This window comes from Lepidochelys kempii, chromosome 2 (genome assembly GCF_965140265.1).
Source record: "Lepidochelys kempii isolate rLepKem1 chromosome 2, rLepKem1.hap2, whole genome shotgun sequence".
In the NCBI taxonomy this organism is placed as follows: domain Eukaryota; kingdom Metazoa; phylum Chordata; order Testudines; family Cheloniidae; genus Lepidochelys; species Lepidochelys kempii.
Window position 1 is genome coordinate 153,377,181 of NC_133257.1, and position 24,328 is coordinate 153,401,508.

The 24,328-nt window shown below is 42.2% G+C and overlaps 1 protein-coding gene across 2 annotated transcripts in view; it reads left to right on the forward strand.

Annotated features, from left to right (window-relative positions):
- The window catches only part of GABBR2 (gamma-aminobutyric acid type B receptor subunit 2), an 842,917-nt gene that overhangs the window by 298,448 nt on the left and 520,141 nt on the right, over positions 1 to 24,328 (forward strand). For both annotated transcript variants that reach the window (XM_073332465.1, XM_073332464.1), the window contains exon 3: positions 5,002 to 5,172. In XM_073332465.1, the coding sequence (XP_073188566.1) occupies positions 5,002 to 5,172 (171 nt within the window). The remainder of the gene's footprint in view (positions 1 to 5,001; positions 5,173 to 24,328) is intronic.

The following is a 24,328-nucleotide window of genomic DNA, read 5'->3' on the forward strand; positions in this document are numbered from 1 at the left end:
AACCTGATTGGGCCATAGGCACTTGACTGACAGACCAGAGAAAGGCACCCATCTTCACACAGGATTCTTAGCCATAAGCCCTATCCTGGTGTTAGGCCCTTAAGCCAGGCCAGTCCTTTCTTGTGATAAATCAGAGAGGGATCCGCTCCCCATGATAGCCAATAGCCAAATGGTTAGGCAGTCACCTGGGAGGTGGGAAACCTGTTCTCACCTCCCTGCTCTGCTGAGGTTGGGGCGTGGACTTGAACACAGTCTCCCACAGCCCAGGTGAGCAGCAACCACTTGGGTTCTCAACCAGGAGGGGTGAGGTCTAAAATCCATACCAAATGTTTCCCAAAATTTTACTGAATAGTATCAACTCCGGTGGCAGAGATCAGGCTCCTGTGGGACACAGGCTGCACAGTAGAACAGGCCTGGCAGTGGCAGTGCCTTTCCCCGGGCCACCACCGCCCCCTCCCCTATGGCACCTCCAGAGCCAGCTCCTTGGCATGCCACCACAAGGCACGCCCAGAACCAGATCTGACTCATCGGCATCCCCACTTTCCTACAGGCAGTGTGCAAGCAGCCCCTCAGAGGCAGCATCACCCCTACCAGCCAGCAGCAGTAGCAGGTTGAGTGCCTCCTCTGCTCCTGTTCTCAATGGGCAGGGAGAGGAGACCCATCAGCACCGCACCACACTGCCTCTGAGGCTGCAACACAGCACCACTATCAGCCGGGGGGCAAAATCCTACTGATGCAAGAAACATGACAGGTCCAAGCTTCTTTGTACCCTACTCCTTCTAGGCAAGCACATCTCACTGACTATGAAACCTGCCTCAGCTCCTCTCCTCATTTGTGTTGCTGTAAAATCTCAACAACTTTTATTTCTGAAACAACCACCATATTATTTTCTTTGATCCAAAGTTAGTTTTTTATATTGCATTAATTTCCAAATTAAGTCTTTTCCAGTCACCAGGCTTTGTACAGCATAGCTGTCAGCTGCCTTTTCGTGCTGGACTGTTTACTTGAAGAGCTTTTCTCTCTCAACTTGATGTAGAGGTCTTCGTTTACAGCTATAGCACTCTTTTGTACAGTACCTTAAAGAGAGTTCAGCTTTACTCGGCAAAACAGAGAAGCTGGACACTTCTTTTCACAGGCTTTCCTTTCTTTGCTCTCTGAATTATTACTTGCAGACACGTGGCAGAATATAAAATTTTATGAATTAACAAGTAAGCCAATCAATGCCATGAAAGAAAATCAAGGATACGTGATCATAAAATGTACTTTGCTCATAAATTCTGGTAAGTGAAGCTTTGCTTTAATTAGAATATTGTGCAGTGCAGTGTTAAATGGATAGTAGTGTAGGGCTTGAAAAATCCAATCAGCTGCTGGCCAGTGAGCAGCAGGAAACTTTCCTTGGTGAGCCATGGAGGGTAAACCAACCACTTCTGCAAACATTAACCTTGGGGTTTTTTTTTTAAATAGTTTGTAGCCCTTCTGTTTGTGAAAAAAATCTCCCAAATATGACCAAATTCAAACCAATGCACCATTATTTTCCTGAGTTTAGGATCAGGCTCCTATCTCTTCCAAGCTACATCCAACCTTTGTCAACATGCAGGAGTATTTAGATCTGATGTTTTGGTTTAGACCCATCTCTTTTTTGAATATCAATATAATGTTTCTTGAACGAATTTAAAGAATGCATGGTCAAAAAAATGCAAATATACTTAATAGTGCGCTTGGATACATTTATATACTGCACCTGTGCTCTATCACTCTTCTGCTGAGCCTGAAAGATCAGTTTTATTATGCTCTCATTAGACAACTTCCGTTGCTTTTTTCAGCATCAACCAAAAATCCTTCTGGCATAAGAACAGTGAATTTTTTATGTATTCTTCTGCAAATAAATCACTGTGAGCCATATGTTCCCCTTTGTTATATGATATGGAGAGCACCAATTTTTATCAAATTGTTACAATAAAGAGATTCAAAAGCTATGCATGGGTGGCAGCAGCCTGAGAGGCATGTTCTTGGCAGAAGATTTGGAGTATTAAACTTGTCGCAGAAAATAACCACAAGTATCCCATGGATGTCAGAAATGGGGGCATTTTCAGGAAGTAGGTGGGAAGGCCCGGGGCAAACACAGGTACCACATAGGCTACTTCCTAAGCAGCTGCATATGGATTGTCTGAAAGTCATTCACGAAACTGCTGCCTTTCAGCACCAGTAGTTTTGTACATCCGACAATTCAGCAGGGTTCTTTTGACTTTCTCAGTTCTGCTGTTTCCAGATGCATGGAGGTAGAAACTGGCATCCTTAAATGTGTACCTGAGTGTGCTGCCCCCACAACAGTGTCAATGTGCAGTAAGTGGCTCGGGATTGGTTTGAGGGTAGATAGAGACATCAAGGGGACAGAGGAAAAACCCCTTAAGTGAGGAAGGAAAAGAAGAAAGAGAAAGTTGGAATATTAGGTTGAAAGTTGAGCAGAAGAAAAGCAGATAGAATGTAACTTGTGGGAGAGACAGAAAGGACGTTAGGGGCACTAAGGAGTCCCAGGGAAGGAGGAGAGTAATTAGAATCCAGGGAAATGGTGATGCAGGAGGAGGATTGGGGAGGTACAGGGAAAGGTAGAGGAGGACTGAGAAAAAGAAATGAGGGCATCATAGGTATTGATGCATAAGGCACCCAATTGGATGTCCACAAATGTAGCACACAAATATGAATGGCTGGGAGGCAAGGGGCATTTAGACAACCCTGCAGAGGGTAAAGAAAGTCTCTGTATGAGGAATAACCCGAACCTTTTATAGGTGCAAGAGGAAGCTGAGAGGCCTTCTTAATCTAGGATGCCTCTTCAGTTCTTAAGATGGGTATATAATGTGTCACTCTTGAAGTAAAATACAGTCAGGAAGGTCACCTTTCATTTCTTTCCTTCTTCTCCTCCTCCTCTTTTTTTTACCCCTGTCATCCCTGATGAGAGTTGGTGGATCAATGGGCTGCTTCAGTGCTCAGATGGTAAGGAGCTGGCCTGTACAGGTCTGAAGTAATTGGAAGGCTTCTTTGAACTTGTCTCCTCTCACTTCTGACATGCTGATATGTGGACATTTTTATTTTAAATTTCCCACTGTTTTGAACAGAAGTTTAACTGCATTTAGAGTACACTTCTAAAGTTTGCAGATGATACCAACCTGGGAGGGGTTGCAAGTGCTTTGGAGGATAGAATTAAAATTCAAAATGATCTGGCTAAGCTGCAGAAATTATCTGAAGAAAATAGGATGAAATTCAATAAAGACAAATGCAAAGTACTCCACTTAGGAAGGAACAATCAGTTGCACACGTACAAAATGGGAAATGACTGCCTAGGAAGGAGTACTGCGGAAAGGGATCTGGGGGCCATAGCGGACCTCAAGCTAAATATGAGTCAACAGTGTAACACTGTTCCAAAAAAAGCAAACATCATTCTGGGATGTATTAGCAGAAGTGCTGTAAGCAAGACATGAGAAGTAATTCTTCCGCTATACTCCACTCCGATTAGGCCTCAACTGGAGTGTTGTGTCCAGTTCTGGGTAACACATTTCAGGAAGGATGTGGACAAATTGGAGAGAGTCCAGAGAACAGCAACAAAAATGATTAAAGGTCTAGAAAACATGGTCTCTGAGGGAAGATTGAAAAAATTGGGCTTGTTTAGTCTGGAGAAGAGAAGACTGAGAGGGGACATGACAACAGTTTTCAAGTACATAAAGGGTTGTTACAAGGAGGAGGGAGAAAAATTGTTCTCTTTAATCTCTGAGGGATAGAACAAGAAGCAATAGGCTTAAATTGCAGCAAGGGTGGTTTAGGCTGAACATTAGGAAAAATTTCCTAACTGTCAGGGTGGTTAAGCACTGGAATAAATTGCCTAGGAAGGTTGTGGAGTCTCCATCATTGCAGATTTTTAAGAAGAGGTTAGACAAACACCTGTCAGGGATGGTCTAGATAATATTTAGTCCTGCCATGAGATCAGGGGACTGGACTAGAAGACTCTCGAGGTCCCTTCCAGTCCTACAGTATTATGATTGGTGTTGACAACGTTGGAAATGTAGACTCCAAAACTGCCATTTTCAGCACTGTCAGTTAGAATTGCTCTGAGCCAGTGCCTTAGTTTTCAAAGCACTTTAAAAAACATTTACTCATTACTGCTCAAAAACCCCACTGAAATGTGAGTCTGTATCAGCTCCAATTTACAGAGGAGAAACTTAGTCAGAGAGGTAGTCATCGTTTCCGGACATGTGTACTGGGTGTTAGTCATCTAACTCCACATTTAGGCACCCAAGAGGCCTAATTTTAAAAGTTGTGCAAGAGTCAGGGACAATCTGTCCCTGTCCTAATACAACAGTCCAGAGAGAACCATTGTCTAACTAACACACTTGGAGAATCAGAGTCAGGGACTTCTGAGTGCTTATCTTGGCTGCCTTTTGATTTCCTCCATGGCTTTAGACACCTGAATTCACATAGAGACAAGTAAATGGCTTTATTTTTAAATGTTCTGCACACCCACATCTTCCACTGAAGCCACAAAGTGGTGTCCAGGATTGGCAGTGGACTCTGGACCCTTTCTTGTGGAGGGAAGTTGGAGGGATTTCCACAGGGGATTCTTCAGAGATTTTCTCCCCAAAAGCTTCTTGCCCCTGGTTTTTAATATGGGTGGGATTAATCTGAACCAGGGAATTTTGTAGTGCTACCCTCTCAAAACTTTAATGAATCATGTACTTAAATTTGTAGCAGATGTTGTGAAGTTTAATAGGATATATGGTGTTGTTGTTTAAAAGGTAGATAAGGTTGAAAAGGTTTATTTCTGAAAAGTAAAAGACTGTAGCAAGATTTCAAATAGGTTTGTTATTTCTTTAACGTAAGATAGTCAAAAACTCTCCAAATGTCCATAATTCATCACCTCATGTACTTTACGTTGCATTGAGTAGGGTAAGCTTCTTATGGGGCCAGCAATTTGATTTCACTCATTGAGATTTCCATTTCTTTGTTTTTCAGCTTTCATTTGCAGCAACAACCCCAGAGCTGGCTGATAAGAAAAAATATCCTTATTTCTTCCGGACAGTACCATCTGATAATGCAGTGAATCCTGCGATTTTGAAGTTACTCAAATATTATCAGTGGAAGAGGGTGGGAACTCTAACCCAGGATGTACAAAGATTCTCTGAGGTAAGAGCTGCTTAACTATTAGTATAAGAAGGTGGTTTCTAATGTTTAATGCTAAGGGACCTACTTCCATCATTAATGGGAAAAAATGCATCCATTGTTTAAATCTCATTGGTCTTTATTGCCAGATGGCATTTACTGCACTTAAAGCCTGCTTCTGTTAGGGATTTTGGTATTTGCATAACTATGCTGATACAGTATAGATGTGATGCACTGTGGTAAAGTGAGGCTCAGACCGGTTCAAGTTATTCTACTTTGCACAGGTGCAGCATATCTCTGCTGGGGATTTGTACTCTGTTGTAACAACACTCTTGCAAAAAAGAAAAACTTTATGTAGACAAGCCATCAGTGTTTGGAAACCTTAACTAATCTTTTCAATGTGGATCCCACAGCTCCTGCAGAACCCACTGCCATAATAGTGGGATTAAAGAATAGTCCTGCACGGGGCTCTACCCAACGTCTAGTGTTCTACCTTTCAAGATTTTAGGCTATTTCTTCACTGCAAGAAAGGTGTATTTGTACTTCAAGATAAAATCACCCGGGGTTTACCTCTTAACTAGCTACATGAGGTAAAGACTACCTAGAATTTTACATCAGTATAGCTCTCTTGTACTACAAACTACACCTTTTTGCAATAAAAAATGCCTTAGAGTTCTAATTACATCCTCCTTTGCATCTTTTGATTTGTAAAATATATATACTTTTCAAGGAATTTTATCATTATGTAAGCGGGGCAATAGTCCCGCTATTGTGGGGAACTTTCCTGGCTTCTGCACTACCCCGGTGAAGTGGGCTAGCGAAAGGATCTGAGTCCTCGCTCCCACTTCCTTTACCCAGTGGCCTCCCTGCCCTTGAGGACTTCCCTTCCACTCTCCTGTCTGGCAGAGTCCTCGTAACTCCAACAAGGCTGGGCCCAGGATTCCTGGGGGGCTCGACCCCCAACCATGCTGTGGTCACCTAGGACAGGGGCTAGGGTGTCCCCACTCTGGGGTACTCTCTCTGCACTGGGCACTTCTCTGACCCACTGACCATTACATACAAGTTAAAGCAAATGCAAGTTATTTAATCAACAATTAATTTTAAAAAGAATAAGGAAAAATGGGAAAGGTTAAAGGAAACACATCCACCCCACTCTGTGGCAGGGAACATCCCAAACAGCGTCTCTGGAATGCCAGGGCAGTTCACAGTCTGTTCCTTGTAAGTCCCAGGCCGCCTTCTCAGGCCCTGGCTTTGCTGCAGGGATGCTGTGGGTTGGACACTTGCTCTGGTGGTGGTCACACGCTCTCAGACTCTAAGTGGTAGGACCCTTCTTCCCAGTGTCGCCCCCGCCCTGTCGGGGTTACGATCCAAGCCTGGCCTGCAGAGCCTCTTGGCTGAGGCGTCTCCCTGTGCTGGGCCTGCTGCCCAGGGTCCCCCTCGCTTTCCCCAGCTGCTCACCACACCCAACTCCAGACTGCTCCAGCCCCAGCTCCACCACTCTGTCTCTGCTGCTCTGCCTCCAGCTCCCTGGGCTGCTTCTTTGGCCCCTCTGCCTCCGGTTGCTATAGCTCTGCTCCCAGGACAGGTCTGCTCTGCAGGCTGCTTCTGTGACTCTGCTCCCAGCACTGACCTGCTTCGTGGGCTGCTTTTCTGGCCCCTCTGGCTCTGGTTGCTGCTGCAGCTCTCCTCCCAGGGCAAGTCTGCTCTCTCTGGATCTGGCCCAGCTCTGCTCCCCAGTTTAGCTCAGGCCCCTGCTTTCTCCTTAGCTGGGCCCCACGCTGTCTGACCCAGGCAAATCCAGCTCACACGGGGGACGGGACCTCCCTGGCCTCCTGACTCCCTGATTAGCCTGCCTGCCCTGTCATTCAGGCTGACCTGGAGCATTGGCCTCTCCCCATTGTTCCTGGGGGCTGTCAGTCTCAGGGGGCTGATTCCCCATCGACCCTTCCCCCTTTTTAGCACTGGGAGCTAGCAACTAAAACACCCCACTGAATGTTAGTAAGGAGGCAACAGTCCCCTTAGATATGTTTGGTTATTGGTTTAGCTAGTACACAGGCCAAATCTAGGCTCAGCCTGTTCCTACATTTAAGCCTCTAGCATCAGTTTGCGCACTTGCAAATCTAGTGTCCAAACCTGCTTTTGTGCTAAGTGTATGCTTGAGAAGCTGTGGTCTAGGGGAATGAGGAGATAGAACTAGTTGCACCCTCTTATTTTCACTCCCCTTATTTATACTTCACTTCTTATGATCCTGGAGTGAGTTAACCCTCTGCCCTGTCTTTCTCTCTCTCTGCTCTTGTCATCATTATGAAAAAAAGTGCTAGCTAACACATGTTAAAATCCTAGTGTAGGCAAGGAAAATGTTGGTTTTAACACATTATCTGGTTCAGATAAACTGTCACCCTCCACATCTGCCTTTTCTATGCTAGGATTTTAATATGTATTAGGTAGCACATGACAAAACCACCCTTTTTTCCTAGTGTACACATGCTGTTTCTCCCTTTTCCTCTGCTGAGATCATATGCAAAAGGAATGTTATACATAACTGAATTAAATAAATGTTCATTCTTCTTGAGAGTTAAGTGTCACCCTTCTGTGTGCAGATGGCCAATTTAATTGCCAAACACTATATTAAACTTGAGGTAGTGAAAGATCCTGTCAACACCTCACTTGCATCCAAGTGGCTTATGTATAACACACTGAGCCATGATTCCTTGGGACCATTAAAACTTAACCCTTTTATCTTACAGTTTAACATGGAGCTTCCCCCTTTTGTTCCAATTTCATACAAATAATAAAATTATAGTATATAGAAAAACCCAGAAATGTCTATTATGTCCATTTGGAACATCTTTCCTCTGGAGGCACACCAAGTAATTCTGATGCTTCTTGTGTAATTCCAGTTTATTTAAATAAACCGCTGGATTTTTTTTAAAGTGAATAGAATATTTAGTCAAAGTATATCTTAAACTTACAATCTCTGTGTAAAACTCTGATACACACAGGTTGTAAATCTGTTTCTTCTCAGGAATGTCCATGAAAATGCCAGATGACAGGAAATGACAGCTATATTATCTCAGTGTGGGCAGCCACGAGTATTGGAGAAGTGGTGAAGAAATAAGATTAGGAGTGCATCTGAATATGGTTTTGGAGTAGGCTACTAGATACCAGTGTATATATCACACACCAATCCCCCCACGACTCTAATTGTTTTTGCTGGATTTTCCTGCATTTCCTCCAATTTACCTATATATACACCTTTGTGGCTTCAGAATACTTAGAACTGAAAGCTGAGTACTAAGAGTACTCTAAGATGAGCACTTAGAACTGAGGCAGGTTTGGGGCCCTAGGCTGCTGGGCTTCTTCTCACCTCTGTCTACTTTAAGGAAGGTGGGGGCCCCCCTAATTTTCATAGTAGACAGGGCCCCAAAATTCTTTAATCCACCAGGTCACAGAGGCCAAGAGACTCTGGGATAAGAGGGGAAGTACAGAGAGAAAATGCTACTTCTCCTTTCCAGCAGTTAGAGGGGTCTAGAGAGCTTCAAATTTATCAGACACCAATTGACACAAAGCTCATATACTTGATAGAGGCCCCAAACAGCATCCAGAACTGCATCCTGATAGGAGTCCTCACCCCTTCTCCAGCAGGAGGGCAGAAGTATGAGTAGAAAGATAGGCAGAATGTAGTGGAGGAGAGGCAGAGAACAGTGTAGAAAGGGGTGGAGGGAGAAAGAAAGAAAATAATTAAGAAACACCGAAGGTGACTATCGATCATCAACCATTATCATAACATCTTTTACATTTTTTAACTCCTCAGTTCCATATATCTCCTGTCTGTTTTTCTCGCTTGTATTTCTCACTCCCATTTTCTGTTCCCTTCTCTTTTCCATTCATTCTTCCTCCAAAACCTTTCAAATCCCCTTTTTCTATGTGTGTTAATAGTTCCAATTCTCCAGAAAAGCACTTTGTAAGGCTGGTTGAACTTTTTTGCAAAAATATTAATAATAATCATTTTTGTTTATTCGTTTCAATAAAAAAATTCAAAATGAAAGTTTTGGAAAAAAGCTTCACTTTCTGTTAGTTTTTATTCACCTCCCCAAATAAAAGTAAGAGAAAGTCAGAAAAAAAAATTCACACCAGAAAAGTATCCAAAAAAAGAGGATTTTTTAAAAGTTAAAAATGAAAGTAAAATTCTCTCTTACTTTTTTTACTTTTTGCCTTTTTTCTTGAAACAAAAACTGTTCATTTTATTGGGAAAATTTTCACCAAAAAATTGCCAGACCTTTAATTCAGTTTTCCACTATCTCCCCAAACAAGACCCATACTTGCTTTCCCCCACCTATTGCATCGCCTCTCCCAAAGACACACTTCCAAAGATAGCATTGAAAAGGGGCGGGGAGAAGGCCCTGTGCTGCCTTTTGTTTCTTTTTTATGTGTATGTTGTAGTAGGAAGAGAGCCTGAAATATAAGCCCTTGTAGTAGAGGCCTGGTATGAGGCCTGAGCTAAAGTAGTGGGCAAGCCTTGCTAATATAAAGCAAAGTTAGCAAGAGTCAGGCTGTGAGCAAACATTAGGCTCTGCCTGCTTGCAAGTTCACAGAACCTGGCTCAAGAGCAGGTCTGATATTGCAGAAACACACATTCCTAAAAAGGGCTAGACACAGAGCACTCAAGCAAACACATTTCAGAAGAGTGGTACCAGAACATCCCCATATCAAGGACGGTACAAAAACATTTCCCCAAAATAACAGAAACACACTGACCCCTCCTAAAAGATAAGGTCAGGGTGACAGTACGTAATAGAGATGTTTTGATCAAACCAACATGTTCAAGGTGATGGGTGATAACTAGCCATGTCAGGGGGCAGTAACTAACTATGTCAGAAGGGCAGTATGTAACTTGTTTGTATCAGGGTATAAAGAGTTATTTCAAAAGGAAGTATCTTTGGCCAGCTGAGGGGGGAATGACAAATTCCACCATTCACTGAGCTGCATCCATTGTCATGGGCATACATGTCTTAGTATCCTTGTAGAGTCTGGCAGGTGCTATTAGCATGCTTTGTCAATGATAAACCTGGCCTGGTGCCTTTGTACCTTAATGGATCTTATGGTTGTTGGGTGGGTTGCTCGAGGTCTGCTGTGCCAGCTGTCTGCGCAGAGCTGGGGCAGCACCCAGGGAGAACACACACACACACACAGCCGAACATCTAATAACACTGGTGACCCCCGACTACTGATCTGGTAAGTAAGTGAGCTGTCCTATGTAGGAATCACAATCTAACATGACAGAAAACCACAAGCTAAGGAATCCCCTTAGCCCCGCTCTGCAAATCCCCACAGAGTGTAATACAGTATGGACTTGCTGGGTTGCTAGCAAAAAAGGTCCATATGAATTTTAAAAATATAGTGGGAAAGGAACATGGAATGCAATCTATAAGGCTAGGGCAAAAACTGTAGCCTTAAAATGTAGAATACTGCAAACTATAACCATGGGTATTAAATGGTTAAAACAACACACCACAAAATTGGCGGGGCAAGTAACGAAAACTCATTCTTCAGGCCTTCTTATACAAACACTTTTTTTTTGCTTTGTGGGGTCATCTTAAACTCCTCACCTCAGAAAGCCTTCTACTCTCTCTCTCTTCCCCTTCCTGAACCCCATCTCCCCCAAAACTTTACTCTCTCATGACTCTCCCTTTATCAGAAACTGTCCAGTTTCAATTTTGTCTCACTTTCCTTTCCTCTCTCCATGCTGTCACCTCATTCTCTTCCTCTCCCACACAAATCCTTACTCTTCCTTTTCTCCAAAAGTATCCCATCCTTTGCTTTTTCCTCTGCCACAAAAAGCATCATTCTCCCTCCTCTCTGAAAGCCTCTCTCCCATCCCTTTTCCCTAAAAAAAGCATATCACTCGTTCACCCCTTTCACACCTTTCCCCCAGCCTTTCACATTTTTGCTTCTCTGTCCCCTCAACTCATCACTAACAATGAATTGCATGTTTCATCCGAATCTTTTTTGGTGAAAAAGCAGACTCGGCAACCCCAAAATGTTTTGTGTCAGTGTCACCCAATCATTTCAAGAATTTCAGTTTAATCAAAATGTTAATTTTGAAAAAAAAATTCTGAAAAATTTTAAATGTTTTGTTTTTACATTCTGTAAACTAAATATTTTGATTTTTTTGGTTTCAAATTTCTTTTAGTTTCTTTTAGATTTTCTTTAATTTTATTTTTAAATAAAAATGTTTTTAAATGGTCAAAATCTAAACATTTCATTTCAATTGTGTTGGAACAAAATGTTTCATTTGACCCCAAACAAATATTTTTCACCTTTTTAACACTATCATGAACCGAAAAATCTGTTATTCTCCCAGCTTTACTCACCACATATGCCTCTGGTTCCATTTTGTTCCTGCAGTTCTCTAGTCTCTGCCCTCCCCTTTTGTCCTCTGTCCTTTCCTATGACTGCCCAACACACTCTCACTAAACTTTGTGTCCTCTGGATCCCTTCCAAGAACTGCAGTCCCACCATACATGCCACAAGAGACAGTTTCTTACATGCAGAAGGCTTTAGGCCTCCAGATAACTCTAGTCTCTGCCAGAAGAATTTCTCAATCTTCAGTCTCCCCTCCGAAGAACCTCAGCCTTCCCAAGATATTCCCCCTTCAGCCTCAGTCCTCTCACCAAATCGTCTGTTCCACACAGAAACTTCCTGTAATCCATAGTCCCCTCCACAGACATCCCCCAGGTGGCAGTCCCTATCCATGACAGTCATTGCAAGGCCTCAGCCCCTCCATAGAACCAGTTCCCAATAAGAATTCCATGCCCTGCATATGCCTCCCAAAAGCCACAGTTTCTCCATATAGCCCCTACAAACCCTTGTAGCTTAAGCAGGGAGTGGAGAAACCAGTCTGTTTTTTCTTCACTCTCTCCTGCCAGTGCCTTTAGAGTGATGTATCTGGCATTTCTCCTCATTTTACCTGCAAAGATTGTAGGGCACTAGTTTTATGTGCTCATGATGAGATACCCTTCTTTGCAAGTGAAAAGCTGCATTCTCCCGCCAGCTTCAGTTTCTAACTGGATTTGAGGTGTAGAGTGCATTGCAGTAGTCTAGTCGTGAAGAGACCGAGACATGGAATATAATAAGAGTATTCACATCCAAAAGAAAGAAGATTGTGGTGAGACCATTCTAGAGGCCTCTGATCTCAATATTGGCAGTCTGTGTGTGGACTTGGCTTTGGCACAGAGGATAAAATGTTCAAAATCACCAAAGTGCCAGAATTTTTAAAGGTATTTTGGCACCTAAAGATGCACATTGGCCCATAGGGCTAGATTCACAAAGGCACTTAGGCACTGCAGGTTTCATAATCAGTGGAGCTGGAGTCAGTGGGCCCATGATTCCTGGAAGGACTGTTATTCTAGTGACAACAATAGAATTAGTGGAGGGTTGGCAACCCTAGTAGGCAATCTCTCGTTAGACAGATGCTAAGACATGCAGAATGCGGCAAAAGATTCAAGAGAAAGGATGAAAGCCCTTGGGGGCACAACACCCTCAGAAGTACATGTAGTGTACATGTAGACAACAGCAAAGCAGAGCAGGTGGCCAGGTTCCATACTCAGAGTAAGATTCCTTTACCGTGGGAGACAGCATGACCAGGTGTGATGGGGTATATAAACCCCGCACTAGCATGAAGAGGGTTAAGAAGCTGCTTTAGGCTGAAATGGCCCTGACCTGCCACACCTGCCAATCATGCCAGGACTGGAGGAGGAGTTAAAAAGAGGGAACTCCACTCAGCTGTGGGGCAACCTTGGGAAGGGAACAGATTGAGTTTCTCCAGCCCCGAAGAGAGGACATCTGGTCTCAAGAGTCCCTGCCCTCACAGAAGGAGGCTGCAGAACTCCCGAGTTGAATAGGAAAAAGGATTGAGACTTCCACTGGAGCACCAGTGGATTCAGAAGCAGGCATGGATTATCCCAAGGCCCTTCTGAAGTAAGAGAGGCCCATATTTTAGAGGGTGCTGCTTACAGATTTTTCCTTACCTTTTTTTGTTTAACCCTGTTTGCTGACTGCGAGCGGTTTTGTGGTTTGACCTGGGATCCTGAGAGGGGACCAGACAGTCGAGAGGCCTTGGCAGGAGGGTTGAGAGCCAGCCCACTAGAACAACACACAGCAATATCTGCTGAATTGAGGAATAATTGGACTCATCTGCACACACTTCCCACATAGCCTATAAGGGGCGATGTGACTTGAACAGATTTGTGACAGCAGGTAAAGGAGAAATGCTCATAACTAGGACAGCAGTGCAAGGAACATGGCAAATGGAACCATTTTAGTAGTGTGTGTGAGAGCAGAGGAAAATCTCAAAGATTTAGTCAGAGTTGTACAAGAGGGGATGGCACATCAGACAGCAGCAATGATATCATGACTCTCTCTTTGAGTCTGAAAGTATAGGTTCATGCTGTCAGGAAAGCAACAAGGGACAATTACAACCTCCGTGCATGCCACAATATTAATGTATGATGTATGATTTCAGCTGGCTTGTAAGGTCTTCTGCTGTGAGATTTTTTTCAGGGTGATTTGGATTCAAACATGCCCATTGCAAAGAGCAGGCACCACCTAATAATGTACTATGGGAGCATAATGCAGTCCATAGGAAAATGTAACCTCATAGTAATTAACCCCAAAAATAACAGATGGTTCCAACTGAAGTTTGTGATGGTGGATAGTAAGGACTGCAGACCCTTCTTAGGGAATACCGTCATAAAAGCCATAGATCTGATCATGATGCAGCATCAAAACTTTATAGCTGTAGTTGAAGAAGAAGGGGACAATGGAAAGAATTTTAAAAACATATGGGGATGTTTTCAAAGGCAGCGGGTACCTCAAAGGAAAGCAGCAACTGGTAGTAGATTCCACAGTGGGACCTGTGTGCTTATCATGAAGGAAAATTGCAGTGGCACTGTGTAAATCTAGTATGCAAGGAACTGGAACATCTGCAGAGCAGGAGTATCCTAGCTATGCTTGGCTTTGGAGGATTTGACTTTAATTGATGAAGGTTGGGAAAAGTGATTTCACCTGACATGCTGAAATTGATGGGGGAAAAAATCAATAATTGGCGTAAGTGCAGCCTCTCCCCTTCCACAACCTTGCACCTGCTGGGGCTGGGTTTCATTGTCATGGACCTGCTCTCTCACTCACCAGCTGGGAGTGCCAGAGGTCTCTGCCCCACGAGAACTTTCTCACTCATTCCTGTGACAGTGGAGAACTGCAGAGGGCTCCCTGCACAGCCACAGGGCAGCTGACACCTGATCCCTGCAGATGCAAGGTGCAGGAGGGAGGGCTGGTGGGGCAAAAAAAAAGAAGGAGGAGGAGGAGCTCCCCAGCAGGAGCCATTAAGCAGCAAGATGGCCTGCCCCCACGATTGGGAGCTCATCCAGGCTGCTGATACTCTGCAGAAACGTAAATAAAAACAGATAAAAATTTAGGAAAAAAAATAATTAAAAACCAAAATTGATTTTTCCACTGAAATTTTAAAAAATATTGAATTCTGCCAAGTGTAGTTGTAGCACATGCAGAAGCCTGTACAGTCTGGGTAAGCAGCATGGTGGTGGTAGAGAAGCCATCAGACAAATTACACATCTGCATAGATCCAAAGCCACTGATCTGGACATTGTAAAGATGCCACTGTCTACAGCCCACCATTGATGGCATATTGCCAGAACTTTCCAAAGCCAGAATCCTTGCAGTCTGGTGTGAGGAGCGAGTTTTGGTGCATAAACCTAGATTAAGAGTCCAGCAGGCTGATAACCTTTGCAACTCCATTTAGTCATTATAGATGGCTGCACATGCTGTTGGGCATAAGCCAAGCAACTGAGTCGTTCCAGAGAAGCTTCACATAAAGCACTGGAAGGACTGCCTGGGGGTTGGGGGAAGAGAGAAGGGAATAATTGCAGATAGCATCCTCATTATAGGTGAAGGCAGCAATGAGAGAAAGGTGGACAAGACCATGACAGAAAATGACAAGCTTTTCTACAGCAATGCAGGGACAAGAACTCAATCCAAAATTTTTTGACTCAAACAGATTGAGGTGACTTACATTGACCATCTGCTCACAGCAGAGAGATTGAAAGCAGATCCCACCAAGATCAAAGCAGTCAGAGACATGCCAGATCCAGTGGATGCTTCATAGGAATGATACATTTTATGTCCAAGTTCTACCTACACCTTGCTTCAGTAGCAGAACCCCTATGTCATGTCACAAGGCCAGATGTTGAGTTGGACTGGACAGGTCCCAGACAGGAAGCATTTGATCTGCTGAAATAAATTATAATGGGTGCCCCAGTCTCAAAGTACTACCAGACAGCCACAGACATTGCGTCACAGAAGGGACTGGGTGTATCTCTTTTGCAGGAGCAGCCAATCACTTATGCTAGCAGAGCCCTGTCAGAGACAGAACAAGGCTATGCCTAAATAGAAACACAGCTTCTGGCTGTGGTATAGAGCGATTCCATCAGCACACCTGCGGCCACCCAGTGATAGTGCAATCAGACAGTCATCGTAGACCCTTCTTAGTGCTCCAGAGAGCGGCACACGTTGATGTGCCTTTAGCACTACTAGATAGAGATTAGACATTGTCCAGGACGATTATCGGTGTTAGCTGACACCCTGAGCAGGGCATATATCTCCAGCATCAGTGAGTTGAGGGAAGGGGATCAGGAAACTGAATCCATTAATATGCTGCACTGTCATCCAATTTCAACAGCAAAGCTGATGGAAATCAGAGGCTACAGAAAAGGACATTGAACTACACACAGTCAAGAGAGTGATATTAGCAGGGTGTCCAGGAGACAAAAGCCAAGTGCTGGTGGTAGCAGAACTATATTTTCAAATGAAAGATGAGCTGAGTGTGCAGGATGGAACTAACTCCCATTGATTTCAGCTCCTACTAATTTCAATAGGACTTAGGCACCTAACCTGTTTAGGCCCTTTGAAAATCCCACAAGGCACTTACCTGCATCTTTAGATGCTTAAATGCTCTGAAAATCTGGCCCATGGTGACCAAAAATTACCCATCAGTTTACTAACTACAAAAGCTAATACTGCTTTGTGAAATAAATCAGTTTTGAATGCAAAACATGTTTTGATACATTTTTCTTATGTATCACGCACATTTGAGGTAGTTTTATTTTGCTAATACACAAAACCAGTTTTTTTATTATTTGTAATTGAATTACTGTTCCCATTCAAATGCAGTTCAAGATAAATCATGAGTAAAACATGGTCATCTAATAAATAAGAAATGCATTATTTCTAACAAAACAAAATGTAAGAATTAAGAATCTGAACTTTTTGAGCTATATTGTGACGCACTCTATATGATTTTATAAAAATATGTTAATGAGTGTGAATATAATGTAACTGGAATATGCTTCATACAGAAGGTGTCTTGTAAGGTATCATTACAAAGCTTATAATCTACTGAGTGTGGTCATCCTATTTGTATAAATGTATCACTCTTGTATCTGAAACTAGAAATATAAAATATAACTCTGAGGGCCTATTGTAATTATGCAAAGTGTGAGCCATTAATGGTGGTTTGGAATCTTGATGGTTCCCTTTAACCAGGACAATTGCCTGTAGATGGCTCTGTTTCACTTGTAAGTCTTCCTGTATACGTGTGTGATGGCAAGTTGGTAATGAATCATGTCACCTGAACTGGAATCCATCTTTAACCTGATGCTTTCCATTGAGAAGGAGGGGGTGGAAATCCAGAGAGGGGCAAAGGATTCCTGCCTTATGCAAAAGATATATAAGTGGGTGGAACAGAACAAAGTGGAGGCAGCCATCATGAGAAATCCCCGAGCTACCACTTGAGCTGGAACAAGGGTTGTACTAGGGGAAAGGATTGTGCCCAGACAAGAAGGGTGTCTGGTCTGTGAAAGAAACTTATTGAAACATCTCGAAGGGTGAGATTTTATTTGTATTCAGTTTTTATTACTGTACTAGACTTAGACTTGCACGTTTTATTTTATTTTCCTTGGTAATTCACTTTGTTCTGTCTGTTACTACTTGGAACCACTTAAATCCTACTTTCTGTATTTAATAAAATCACGTTTTACTTATTAATTAACCGGGAGTATGCATTAATACCAGGGCGGGGGGAAAACCTGTGCATACCTCTCTATCAGTGTTATAGAGGGTGAACAATTTATGAGTTTACCCTGTATAAACTTTATAAAGGGTAAAATTGATTTATTTAGGGTTTGGACCCCATTGGGAGTTGGACATCTGAGTGTTCAAGAGAGGAACACTTCTGTAAGCTGCTTTCAGTTAAGCGTACAGCTCTTAGGGGATGTGGTTCAGACCTGGGTCTGGGTTTGCAGCAGGCTAGCGGGTCTGGCTCAAACCAGGCAAGGCACTGAAGTCCTAAGCTGACAGGGCAGGAAAGCAGGAGCAGAAGTAGTCTTGGCACATGGGGTGGCAGTCCCAAGGGGATTTCTGTGATCCAACCCGTCACATATATAATTGCTTAATAAATGGTGTATAGATATATCCTTCTGAGTAGCAAAAAGAAGTACCAAATTTAGTATAAAGGCTATATTTAGTTGCAAATCAACATGTTTTATTGGTTAAATGAACCAATGAGAATGAACCTTTCTTTAGAAAGATAACTTAGAATTATAAATGCAAAAGAAGATTCAAATTATTTAAATCAAGGTTTCCTGCTTGCTGATTTAAATCATAATTAAAATCTGTGATTTAAATCACTTTGATTTAAATCAATCCATCATGCCCTTCACAGATAGATTCTGAGCAGTTTGCACTGCCCCAATGATGCAAAAGGAAAACTCTGATTGAGAATCTGGTGCAGTATCTGTTCTAGGAATAAATGAAGGACTTTAATAAAACGTCTAGAACAAAAAAGTGTATAAATCTACAACTTTACAATAAAGTGTTAAGCACTCAGAATCTCAACAGCAACTTCATTTAAGAAAGAGTGGACACAAACTACTTTCAATTAAGATGTGTTTTTGATATTTATTACACTGTATAGCTTACAACCATTCTGTTGTTTTCCCATCGTTTCCTTCACTCTCATTTTGTTTGGTTAATTTTAGTTTGTATGATGCCCTGATGTGGTATCAAACGAACACTAATTTGCCTGCAGCTTAGCGAAGTCTCATCTTTCCACCTCTGTCAGGTCTAATGAGTTCCAAAAAAGTGTTTGCTCTGGTACTGGTGGATCAGAAGAGTGATCTGTGTTATCCTTGTCACTCTTCCTTGATCAGTCCGGAAGCTAGCCTCCAAACCATTTTGGCCTTTTTTGTCCTGCATAGTATAATGGAAAAATAGAAGTCTTTGTTAGCTAGTTTCCTCCAGTGAATTCCATCACCCTTGATTTTTTATTTTGTTTGGTTTTGTTCTCCCAACACTTCAGGACAAATGCCTGTCACAAGGGAATAAACAGACAAATGCAGTCATCTCAGTCCCGGGTAAATAGTGAGGAGGCTAAGGTGGGACTGATTTTCTGAAAGGAGAGGGATTGGGTTTCAGAATGTTTGCCCTCTCACTTGAAAACTAGTGACTTCCTATCTCCCTGTTCTCTAATACAGTAACCCCTTTTGGGATTACCTCTTTCCACCACTTTGTAACACACACACACAGAGCCAGTGCTGGTTTTGTTTTTTTGGAGTTGAATCTTAAATTGAAAACAGAACGTGGGGATACCTGTTCATACTTTTGTTTTGTTAGTTCAGAGAAACCCATTCTTTACCAACACTAAATGACTCAATTATGGAGGCACCTGGTAATGACTAAATAGTTGTGCAAAATTGGGCCTTAAATCGCGTGTAAATTCCTGTGTTTTTCTAAAAGTGGATGGCCAATCAGCAAGGAACTTTACCCAGGGTTTATTTTTATGCCCTTTGAGTTCTCTGAGGCTTGTGTGTGGTTTCTCCGCATAATACTTTAATGGGAAGTATTTTAAATTTAGCTCTGGCTGAAACCTTTCCTTGGCAGCCCTCCTGCCTACTGTTGACCAATATCTCTGTAAAAACAAACAAAACAAACAAACTGATAGGGTCTATCAGAGAGACAAAGTGGATGAGGTACTATCTTTTATTAGCCCAACTTCAGAAGTTGGTCCAATAAATGATTACCTTGCCCACATTCTCCCTAATATTCTGGAACCAATCTGGGTTCAAGAACACTGCAGACAGAGTGTATCAGGCATTTTCTGCCCCCTGCTGGAGGCAATGGCTTAAAAAAACGCCGTTCAGGCTGGGCTACCAAAAAGACCTGGTCCTCTAGAGGCCTAGAAGGGCCAGAAGGAGACAATATTCAATCAGGAACCAGCCGACCAGTTAAGATCGCTTGCCTGCTGGTTCTCTGTGGCAGAGCTGGGTGAGGCTGGGACAGGAGAAGTGCTCCTCAGTTATAGCCCAGAACCTCAGGGCTGGGTCAGGGTCTTACAGTGCTTAATTTAGGCCAGAACTTAGCAGGGTGAGCCCCGGCACCCCTAGGTTTGGCAGTTCATAACCCTGGCACCTCTTGGGCTTGCTGCATCAGTTATGAATGTGCAAAGTTATTTGAGCCCTGGCAACCAGTTGCATGAGCCTTGGCACCTCTTTTGTTACAAATTAAGCACTGGGGACTTAGCCACAAGTGCTGTGATCAAGCAGTTACCTTTTATGTTTATTTGCTAGATAGTGTCTCAGAATGAGTGTGCAAAATATCTGTCCTGGGGTTATCTCCTTAGGTCTACACTACTTAGCTAACTCCCAGTGTTCAGCATAACTACTCCCACAAAGCCTCATACTAATACCACAGACCTTTAATCATAGCAAGCATAATAAGCAATTTATTTATGTTTACCTATTTGCACCCCCCCATGCATGTTCCAAATAATAACCAATACACCCTGTCAGTCTTATGGTCTATAATGTCATTCTGCCTTTAGCAAGCATGAAATCACTAATGAGGTATGATGCATGGTCACAGTCAGTTCAGGAGTCAACAGAAAATATCATTGTACCCCATTTTATTCACACGGGAACTGAAGCACAAGGAGGCAAGAGGGGAATTGGAATAAGGGAAGCTCAGCTGTAGCCTTAACTATGGAAAATGCACCATAATTCCAAGATCATAAGATAGGTCTATTCCAGGGTATTTTAAGGAAAAAGTTATGGGAGTTGGGACATAGATGTCACTGGATTTTTTCTGAATATATTTAGACTTTAGGTCAGAAAGGACCATTATGATCATCTAGTCTGACCTCCTGAATAGCACAGGGCAGAGGCCAGAAAATTTCATCCATTAATTTCTGCATCTAGACCAATAGCTTCTAGTTCAACTACAGCATGTGTTTTAAAAAGACATCTAATTTTGACTTGATGTCTCCAAGTGATGGGGAATTTACCACATCCCTTGGTTATTTGTTCTAATGGCTAAAAAATTTCTTATTTCCAGTTCAAACTTTGGCTTCAACTTCCATAAGAACATAAGAATGGTCCTACTGGGTCAGACCAAAAGTCCATCTAGCCCAGTATCCTGTCTTCCAACAGTGGCGAGTGCCAGGTGCCCCAGAAGGAATGAACAGAACAGGTAATCATCAAGTGATCCATCCCCGGTCACTCATTACCAGCTTCTGGCAACCAGAGGCTAGGGACACCATTCCTGCCCATCCTGGCTAATAGCCCTTAGTGGACCTATCTTCCATGAATGTATCTAGTTCTTTTTTTAACCTTGTTATGGTCTTGGCCTTCACAACATCCTCTCGCAATGAGTTCCACAGGTTGACTGTGCGTTGTGTGAAGAAATGCTTCCTTTTATTTGTTTTAAACCTGCTGCCTATTAAGTTCATTTGGTGACCCCTAGTTCTCGTGTTATGAGAAGTAGTAAACAACACTTCCTTATCTACTTTCTCTACACCAGTCATGAATTTATAGATATCAATCATATCTCCCCTTAGCTATTTCTTTTCCAAGCTGAAAAGTCCCAGTCTTATTAATCTCTCCTCATACGGAAGCCGTTCCATACCCCTAACCATTTTTGTTGCCCTTTTGTGAACCTTTTCCAATTCCAATATATCTTTTTTGAGATGGGGTGACCACATCTGCACACAGTATTCAAGATGTGGGTGTACCATGGATTTATATAGAGGCAACATGATATTTTCTGTCCTATTATCTATCCCTTTCTTAATGATTCCCAGCATTCTGTTCGCTTTTTTGACTGCCGCTGCACATTGAGTGGATGTTTTCAGAGAACTATCCACAGTGACTCCAAGATCTCTTTCTTGAGTGGTAACAGCTAATTTAGACCCCATCATTTTATATGTATAGTTGGGATTATGTTTTCCAATGTGCATTACTTTGCATTTATCAACATTAAATTTCATCTGCCATTTTGTTACCCAGTCACCTAGTTTTGAGAGATCCTTTTGTAGCCCTTTGCAGTCTGCCTGGGTCTTAACTATCTTTAGTAATTTTGTATCATCTGCAAATTTTGCCGCCTCACTGTTTACCCCTTTTCCCAGATCATTTATGAATATGTTGAATAGGACTGGTCCCAGAACAGACCCCTGGGGGACACCACTATTTACCTTTCTCCATTCTGAAAACTGACCATTTATACCTACCCTTTGTTTCCTATCTTTTAACCAGTTACCAATCCATGAGAGCACCTTCCCTCTTATCCCATGGCAGCTTATTTTGCATAAGAGCCTTTGGTGAGGGATCTTGTCAAAGGCTTTCTGAAAATCTAAGTACACTATATCCACTGAATCCCCTTTAATCATATCTGGTTATATCTTTGTCTGTTAGATTAAAGAACTGTGATCTAACAAGTCATCTCCCTGTGTAGGTATTTATAAACCATGATTAAATCCCCCCATAACTCTTCTTCAAGCTACTTTTAGATGTAAGGTGTATTTTCCAGACTACAAGTCATTGCTGTGGCTTTTCTCTATATCCTACAATTTTTTCAGTATCCTTTTTAGCATGGAAACCAGAATTAGACCCAGTGGGCTTGATTCATAGGAGTTTTCCACAGAAAAGCCTCCAGCTGCTTTAGTCACGTAGTAAACCAGAGAATCCAGCACAGTATTCCAGTAGTGTTCTTCCAATGCAATATATTTTGGTTGTAATCTCCTTACTCCTTCTCAATGTTCCCCTGTTAATAAATCCAAGAATTATTAGCCCTTTTTTGAGACATTTGCACTGAGTCCTCATGTTCAGTTGATTATCCACAATACTTCTGAACACCTTTCTGAATCACTGTTTTCCAAAATACAGTCCCTTATCCTGTAAGTAAGATTTACATTCTTTATTCTTAGATGATTGTGCATATGGCTGCATTAAAACTGAGATTGTTTGTTTGTTTGTACCCAATTTTCCAAGTGGTCCAGATTGCTCCTGTCCTCATTGTTATCTACTGCCCCACCAATCTGTGTGTCATATGCAAACTTTATCAGAAATGCTTTTATATTTTCTTCCACATCATTCATTAAAAACATCGAATAGCATTGGGCTGAGAACCGAATCTCTGCAGGGCCCCCAATAGAAAAGCTCCTTTTAGTTGATATTTGCCCACTAACTATGTTTTGAGATCTATCCAATAGCCAGATTTTAAGACAGTTAACATGTGCTGTACAGTGATTGATCTACCAAAAAACCCAGACCAAATACCCACCACGGCCACAACAACTCTTTGGTACCTAGTCAAATGTCTTACACAGTATACTAAGTATATTACATGAAAACTTCACTTAACTTTTATCAACTAAAATTTTCATCCTGCCAATGAATAACATTAAGTATATTTGAGAAGACTTATCTTCCATGAAACCATGTGTATTGCTATTAATTGTATTACATTCCTATGGCTTTAATGATAAAGTCCTATATCAGCAGTTAATTTTTTTTTCCTGGGATCAATATCAGGCTAACCAGCTTACAGTTACCCAGGTCATTCAGTTTACACTTTGTAAATTTTGGTATGTCATTGGATTTATGAAAACAAACTTCTCCAAAGATTATCCACAAATCTCTGGGTGCAAAAGTTTGGATACTCAAATTAATGTAGATACAAAACCCACATTAACAAATAATTATTTAGGTTGCAAAGTCAAGCACTGGAAAATTAGGAAATGATTGGATTTATGGCTTGCCATTCACCCTTCATTGTGTCCCTGGATATTCATCCTGTTCATTGAATGAGGTATGAGTCCTGCGAGGAATGGGGGAGGGGGAAAAGAAGGAAGTATGTGATGATGTAATTAGAGACTGTATTGTAATATATGCGCACAAGGGGGCCGAATTAAAGTTGCAAGGACAACTATATATGTGAGATTTCCTAACTTTTGAGTACTTGACTTTGAAGCCTCAATGATGGTTTTAAAAAAAATGTGTTTTGTAGATTTTTTTTAAGAGAAGGGTAAAAATAAATTCTCTTACATGCAACAACCCCCATCATGTGCTAACAGCAGTGTTTGAACCCTGAATCTTTAGCACTGTAATACAGATGGCTACCACTTGAGCTAAAGGACTGAATTAGCTAGCAATAGGGGAAGTCTTGTCTCCCAGAAGAAGAAAGGGCAGCTAGGGCTGGGGATTTAGTCAGAGGGAAGCCCTCACCGGGCTTGCTCTGGTACACTCTCTTCTTCTGACCTCAGGGAGTTGGGAGTTATAGCCCATGAGGTGTCCCCAGAGCTCTGGCAGCTCCCAAGTATTGCCAGTAGAGTGATTGCTGCTGTTTTGGCATGACCTTAGAATATTTGTGTTTCAGTTATTTTTGCTTGCTGCAAAATTTTCTTGTGGATTATAAGCAAGAGAAAGGAAATAGTAGTTTTTAAACAGTTATATCTCAGCAAAAGCTCAACAGAATGTAATGGGACAAAGCAAAAGTGCTTCCCTAGGCTGCGGGAATTCCCATCCCCACTGGATATCAACAGTCTGCTGCAAACAATAGAGGTGTTAGAGCTTCTCAAAGAAAAAGTTATTGTAGTGGTGTGGAGTGGTTCCTCCCTCTCTATGTCAGAGGGAGGCCACTCCACCTCACTACAGTTACAATGGAAATGAAAAATGTTAGGCAACTTAAATATGAAGGCCACTATCAGTAGCCGATTTTATATGGGCAGAAACACCTGGGATAGTAATCGATCTCCCCTACTGATCTGAAAAGAATCTAC